The 8141-nt window shown below is 33.5% G+C and overlaps 1 protein-coding gene across 1 annotated transcript; it reads right to left on the reverse strand.

Annotated features, from left to right (window-relative positions):
• Positions 1–2903: 2903 nt before the first annotated feature.
• LOC113702972 (transcription factor MYB1-like) lies at positions 2904–4323 on the reverse strand. Its single transcript, XM_027224167.2, has 3 exons — positions 4111–4323; positions 3841–3970; positions 2904–3689 (listed from the first exon to the last, which is right to left on the reverse strand). Exons 1-3 carry the CDS (start codon positions 4241–4243, stop codon positions 2999–3001), a joined length of 954 nt encoding a protein of 317 aa, XP_027079968.1. The 5' UTR covers positions 4244–4323; the 3' UTR covers positions 2904–2998.
• Positions 4324–8141: the final 3818 nt, after the last annotated feature.

The following is an 8141-nucleotide window of genomic DNA, read 5'->3' on the forward strand; positions in this document are numbered from 1 at the left end:
GGGAAAAGGATAAAAATAAATTGAAAATGTTCATGAAGAATATATAGTGATACATTAAATAGTGGGATAGGGAATTGTATATGGAATAGGACAGAAGATCCGTTGTAAATGTAAATGCCTTAGCATTGAGATCAGTTCCTACTATGGCTTTAAAGATTAATATTGGTATTATCAGTTCGGGACTACTGACATGGGCATGCAGTCTCACGTAATTATGCATGTAAGTAGCTGAAAAACTTAATTCCTAAATTGCAAACTTGTACTATAACAAAACAAACGCCCAAAAAAATCCCAATCCAAACTGTGCCACAATGTTTGGGTGTTTCGTTGTTCAGATCAGTTCGACGGCGTTAGGTGCAATAAATGTTGTCTAGAACGTGTAGCGCCCTCCTTACTCCGAGAATTAAAGATTTTAGAGGTCATAAATACCTCAAAGCCAGCTACATTACCATTCATTGTCCATACAATTACCATCTTCTGAATTTTAGACAAGGTTATTTCTTCCTCTTTTGAGCGTTATCATATATATAATAAAATAATGTACAGTTCTGGCTTTAATAGGTTGCTGAGTTAGATAATGTAGCATTCTATTAAGTGGATTATCTAACTTTTCTTTACGTGGACGTCAAAAATGTTCATATTTTTTATTTTTTTTAATTTTTGGTAGTAATTAATTCCCTTACTTTTTTACTTCATTTATCACATGATTTCTTATTTATAGTCAATTTTAATAAATCTACTAATGACCGACCTTATATAAATTTGTATTAATTGTACATTCTTTATTATTTTTTCATCAATGAACTCATATCTTTCCTTTTCTAATAATCTTCAATCAAGTTACTTATTTCTAATATTGGTTTGATTATTTATTGCTATTAATAATTTGGATAAAGTTTGCCACGTTATATATATATATATTCGCTGTTCACTTTCTATTCTAATAAGTTGCTAAGTTAGTTGTATTTTGTCAACTAAAAATTTATCTTTTTGCCATGTCAAAAAATGCGTTTGCTTATCTTTCTTGATGGATTTTATTCTTTATCTACTTTTTATACCAATAAATTACAGTCTTTTTTTGCTCCCTTATTTATAATAACTTTCAAAAATCTATTAATTAAATCTATTATATACGTTTTATAATAGATGCCTTAATTTATTTTTTTGTCAATAGTAGTTTTTCTATTTTAATTCTCTATAACCACATTCTCTGCTCCTATTATTAGATTGATAATTTATTACTATTACTAAAATTTGGAAAATCTTTCATTTTTTCCTATTATTCTATATTTTCTTATTTATATTAAATTTCAATTATTAATTCCCGACTTCATATACTGTTATGTTGATCAATTATTGCCATTACTAACATATTTCTATACTTCTTTGTTATAAATTTCAATCCATTAATTCCCTTTTTCATATATATTTACATTTATCTTTCTTGATTCTTTTATCAATCAATGCACAATTTTTCTTTTCTTGATTTTATATGTTCACTCTATCTCTAGTATTATTATTCTTGATTATTTATTTGTAATTCTAAAGTTTTGACAATTTTCATTTTTTTAATGAATCTATATTACACAATTTTAGCATATTACTCATACAAGTCCATTTAAATTTAAAAAAATTACATTTATATTGTATAAATAGTCATTCTTTCCTAAAATATTATATTAATTTTAATACTCTTTCCATTCAAATTCAATTTAGGCCAAAGTAGTATTCATATAAACATGAGGTTGTAAAAGTTCTCTCAAATTACTTTTCTTTGTTTTTAATAATTTGAGCAAATAATAAGTTCATCATTTTAGTCGTGAAATTCTATTAAAAATTCTTTTTAATCATGAAAGAATCAAATATTTAATTGCACTTATTTCTTTATATATCTTCTTCACTCATATGTTGACTTGCTAAACTTAATTAGAGTAAACATAATTGAATTATGGGATGAGAGTGATTAGAAAATCTCAAGTTGTAAGTCTCCCACGGGTTTGTAACCATGTACTAATTACACTTTTGTTCATTTCTCGCCTGGCTAGATAAAGTTTCTAATTGCAGTCTCAAAAAAACATAAAAGAAAAAAAAAGAAAAAAGATCATGGTGTGAGGACCACATAATTGAACAACTAATAGGAGAAATTGAACAACCATAATTGAACAACTAATTGGCCACATGGTTCAAAGATTCGGCCGAGTCATCTTGGACTTGGCCGATTCGTCATCGGAATGAAGCTCTTCGATACGATATTGGAACGAGATGATTTCGAAATAATGAATCATCGAGAACTCGACCGAGACATCTCCGAGACAGATAGAAACGGTTGAATTGTCCCGAGTCAACTCAATTTTTTATTATTTTTGTTAATTTTTTATAATTTTTCTTGATCTTTAAATGTTTCAAAATTTGCGTCTCACTGAAATTGCGACCGATATGTCGAAACCGATATGGAACGGTCTAGGCTACAACCGCGACCGCGACTTTGAACCATGATTGGCCACCGACCCATTTAATTGGCATCTTATGAAAGTTTTTGCAACAAAAAGTTCCAATAATAAACAGCTGACGCAGCACAAGAGGAATAGCAAGAAGAAAAAGACAATCAGGCATACAGCCGTCTTGAATCCTGTCAGGAAACTAGGAGAATGATATTAGCACTTCTTAAACTTCGTCTAATGAAAAAGAAGCGAAAGAGTGCGTGAGATTTTTAAGGGGTGCTAATATTAAGTGTGTTTCAATAGTAGATTATTTAAGATAATTTTTTTTAAAAATTATTGTAGCATTTTATTTTTGTTGATATATATGAGATAAAAGGATAGTTAAAAAATGTTGACACAAGCAAACAAAATTTGGTAAATAATTTACCATCCTCGGAAATTAACCTGTTTCTCGCGCAAAAATTACTTGCAACGTCCATTTTATTAATAATCACAAAGATAATACAAGCACAGTTGTTCTCGGGTACAAGAAGACGCTATCTTTCTAGCTGCTTAATTTAGTGGTCTTCGTTAAGCCAGGCCAGAGCAGTATCAAGAAGAGTTGGCATGGAACCAAGATCCCCATGATCATTCCGATCAACCTGCGAAAGCGGTTTTGGACAGCAGTTGGGAGAGAAATCATTGGCCTCACCATTCGTCTCAACGCAGGTACCATTTGCGAGCACTTGGGGAAAATCCTGTTCAAATCCCACGAAATCCTTGTTGAGAAAATCAGAAAGGAAATCGTCGTCCATTTCAAAATCCATCACGAAGTCCGAAGAGTAGTAGCCTCCTTTTCCGGAAAAAGCACCTGATGCAGGGTCGGGGCCAACTTTTTCGCCGTTGTCAGTAGTACGAGCTTCGCTGAAGTCGTCTTTGGCTGCAGCCCCGGACGGTGCCATAATTATGCCGGGTTGTTGTTGTGTACAAGAAGTTTGTAAGTCTACGTTGATGAAACCTTTAGTTAACCTTCTAGCCTTCGTGCGGACCACATGAGTAGGGGATCCTTCTAGTTTTTCTGTATTTGACGGCTGATGAGTGCTTGTCGGATTTTGCAGTACTGGGGCTGCTCTGGACCTAGTTGTTGATGATGACGGCTCGGCGGCTAAGTGTTGAGGGCCTCCAATTTTCTTGGCGAGGTTGGTGTTCCAAAAGTTCTTGATTTCATTGTCTGTTCTCCCCGGAAGCCTTCCAGCTATCAAGGACCATCTGCAGGACATAAATCAGCTACTCAGCAGCAGATTTGCAAACTAGAAAAATGGAGTAGTGCGTAGAAAAAAAGTAACGTACCAACAGTGTGAAAATGAAAAACATGCATGAGGATTGAATAATAATACAGTACGAGTGAGTGTGGACTGGCCTGTTTCCAAGGAGCTTATGTAGCCTGATTATGAGGTCTTCTTCATCATCAGTTTTGTTTCCTCTCTTGATGTCAGGTCTCAGATAGTTCAACCAACGAAGCCTGCAGCTCTTCCCGCATCTTTTGAGACCTAGGTTTTTTTTTTTTTTTTTTCCCCAGTTTATAATTTGACATGACAGAATTATGAAGCTTTTAGTTTTACCACAAACCCTTATCAAGCGTGCAGATTATTAAGCATATTACGCATTAATTTAAACTGATAAAACTGACCTGCTCGTTTGGGAAGACTTCTCCATTTTCCCTGGCCGTGGGACTTGATGTAGTCTATCAGCATTGTATCTTCCGAAGGAGTCCAAGCTCCTTTCTTTAAGCCTTCCTTAGCGCAACATGGGGTTCTCCCCATCTTTCTTTCTTTGGAAAAAGGCTTTGACTCTTATTAACCTCCGAGATTGCGGGAGTGACTCTTGGCGAAGGGTACTCGTTTTTTCCACCCAAATGGTAGAGGAATGCGTGCATATTTATAAGTAGGGCTGCTCACGGATCGATAGCGAGCGGCTCGAATACGAGTTCGGTCAATATCGAACTCGAGTCGAGTTCGAACTAATCAAGTCGAGTTCAAATTCAAAAATATTAAATTTGTTGGCTCACGAGATTGTATATATATATATTTTTTTATTTTTTATTTTAGTACTCTTTTCGCCTCATTAGAAGTGTCATACTTTCCTTTTTAGTCCGTCTCAAAATTAGTGTTACATACCAATAATGGTAATAACAACTTTCACCGATTTCCACTGATACCCTTAAATCTTACAACAAGATTCTTATATTTTAGTGGGCCCCAAAGTTCACATAGAGAATTTTCATGTGATGGTGTGTGAGTGTCACGTTAGAACCAGCAGATTCGTGCATTGCACTTTCTCCAAAAGAGCTTGAAAATATATCATATGTATGGGTCCAACAATCTTATCACTACTCTATCCTACCATCAATGAAGCAACACGTCAGGCTGCATAGCTAATTCAACCAGGGCATTCTTGGAACATAACCCATTACCTTTTGAAATCTGAGCACTGTTGAAAAAATGTGGGATTCCCAAAGCACGACAAATTGATCGGACAAAGGGAGTAGTAAAATTACCATAGTTATTAAACCCAATCCGGGAGGGAATTCGGCGAAAGATGCGGGTCAACGGGTTATTGGTTTAACCGGTGGGTGAGTGGTTGAACCGATGGGTCACTAAATATATTTAAATATTATATTTCATAATTTTTTATATAAGATATATGATATAAATTGTAATAAATAATGCCATAGCAAAAGCTCATTTAATTTAATTTGTTATAAAATAATTAATTCATATAAGAATCAATCAAATATAAAGTTATTTAGTAATACACCAAACTTCAAGTGTAAAGTTTTATCTATATTTAGTGTAATTATCTAGCTTATTTATGAATTTTAGGTGTAAAAAATTATTAAAAATAATATTTGTCTTTAAAATGAATTATGTAATATGTTATTTTTGAAATCCATTTTATAACTTATAGAGTTTGGAGGGTAATAAATTTTTATTAAAAGATTCCAATATATTTGTTTTAGAGAAAAAAAAAGATAGAATTGAAAAAACATTTATATATTATAATAAAGCTATTTTGTTAGCATATTTCGAGATAGCCTGGTGGTAAGTATGTTGTAGTGTTGGATAGAGGTTTAAGGTTCGAATTCCAACAAAAGTAATAAAATTTTTCGACAAGACCCGGTTCGTTGACAAAACCGGCCGGATTTTCGATTTTACCCCGGTCAGACCGCCGGGTTGTTGACTAGTCAACAGTCTCCTTGCTCAACCGATCCAATTTAAAATCCGGCCCGGTTCAATGGCCGGTTCACCTGTTTGACCAGTTCGACCGCCGGACTGGACCGGATTTAATAACTATGAAAATTAAATATATATTCATAATATTTTATTATTTATTAAAAAATTATTATTTTATTTATTTTTAAAAATAAAATAATTATTTTTTATTTTTTAAAAAATATAAAATAATAATTATTATTTTTAAGCTCGAGCTCGATTCGAATTTGAGTCGAGCTCGAGTTCGAGTTTGAGTTTGACATTTTGAGTTCAAGTTTCATGAAATTAACTAAAGCTCGACTCGATAAGTCCAAAACTCGACTCGACTCGGCTCGTTTGCACCCCCTATTTATAAGCATTGTGATTTTAAAGGTTAGCCGTGAGGGGTTGGCGTACATGACCAAATGTTTTCAATTAACGTTGTCCGTCCCGAAAGAGTAAAGACTTCAATGAGGTTTCTGGCGTTTTGGTTGTCCAGTGCGCAATGGGTGACCATGTGATTTGCGCAGAAGACAATCAAGAGGAATGGGTGACCATGTGATTTGCGCATATGACGTACGGTAAGATATTATTTGGGATATTTGGGATATTATTTTCTTCTGAGAACAGTATTCAGTAAGAATGTTCCGATCCAGTCAACATATTTTCCTATTTTACTTTTCAATTCATTCCTCTAGTTCTTTCTTAATATTTATACCTAGTTAAAACCGAGGCTTGCATTTCGAGATTTTAAAGTAGTTTACTCTCCTCAAACATTGGAGATTTTAAAGTACTTATCTTGAATTAATGTATGATAATATATTCATACAAGAATCTAATTTTTATAACTTTATAATTATTGAATGTGCAAAACACGTTTATAAAAGATGCGAAACGTCGTAGTTCCCTGAAATAGGTCTCTGTCATGGACAGGACAACGGTCACAACATAAATTGCGGACAAATGACAAGCGCAGGTCATTGATTATTTGGGCTCCATCGATATTTGTTTGCATTCACAGAAAATGATTTTCTGTCTCATTTCTCGTCACATTTCTATCTCCACCTTTCATTACATTATCATTGCTAATCCCTTATTAGATAGTTTACTATTTGTAGTAGTTTTTTTTTTATTTTCGCATGCAGTTTTTATTGGAGCATTTAAGTTGTCACAAGAGTATAAAGGATCTCCTGTCCAACTTTCTGTACCATTTCCTATTCCGATATCTATTAAATCACCATATATCCTTTATGAACATTCAATTTTAATTTTATCTTGTCCCTTTAAATTCTAACACTACTAACAGAGTAGAATACAAAAAGTAACAAACTAAAAAAAATAAAATTTAACTAAAAAGTGAATTTTTTTATGAATTTTCTTTTTTAGTTTTTCTATTTATATTTTATTTAGTTTGTTATATTTGTACTCCACCCAATAACTATTGGAATTCAAGGGGGGCAAGAAAAAAGTCAAAATGGGATACTCATAAAGAAAATATAATATTTTAATAAATATTAGGACAGAAAATAGTACACCAAGTGAAATGAAACAGAAGATCTTTTATGGTCACTAGGAATCCTAAGCATGCAAAGAGGTAAAGATATCGTTACTCCCTAACAGCCTAAACTTTGTCATATTAACCACTATAGGGCGATCTTAATAATCATACATATAGGCTTTGGTATAGTAACACGGATGACAACGCTCTGTCATCCCAAAAAGAGAGTCGCCTAGTTCACCAATGTTAGTTTTTTTTAAGTGGAAATTCTTGAATTGAGGAGTTCCTACTTACGATCTCTCCCATCTTACCATCTCATCTAACCCAATCCTTCCCCGTCAATGTTTCTGCACCTGCTAAATATGTGGTGGGCAACGAAATTGAGAATAACACGTTTTTGAGGGGACCGAAAGAGGGCGGAGTGGGCCGATCAGGAGAAGTCATCGTCGTGCGGCTGCCGTGACATTGTCTCATCTCATTAGACATGAATCATTGTTTTTACCCTTGAAAAATAAAAGCAGAAAGAGGGGCATGGGTCACTTTTAGCTAATTAGTTTGTTGTCCAGAAATCTTGTTACGACACTTAGGAAAAGTTAAAAAAATTCACCAAGTGGTAGCTACGCACACACATATTAGTTGATTGGGGGACCTCAAGCCTTCCAGAATTTTATGTATAATAGGTAGAGCTTGTAAAAGAGTAGATGTACAGCTTTATAATATGTGCAGATTATTGAAAAACATGCCTGACAATAATCCAAGAAAATTAACTTGCAGTATTGAAATTTCACCGCTGAATGGTACAAACAAAATTGGCTAAAAGTTGACGCGATGATAATCTAAGAATTGTATATGCGTTCACAATTAACTAATTGCCCAACATGAGATTTTGAGAAAACGCTAATACAAAAAGAAAAAATGATAATGATAATAAACCATGATGCCTGAGAAAGAGAACGTTTGGGTTGTAAACTA

This window comes from Coffea arabica, chromosome 8e (assembly GCF_036785885.1).
Source record: "Coffea arabica cultivar ET-39 chromosome 8e, Coffea Arabica ET-39 HiFi, whole genome shotgun sequence".
NCBI classification, from domain to species: Eukaryota; Viridiplantae; Streptophyta; class Magnoliopsida; order Gentianales; family Rubiaceae; genus Coffea; species Coffea arabica.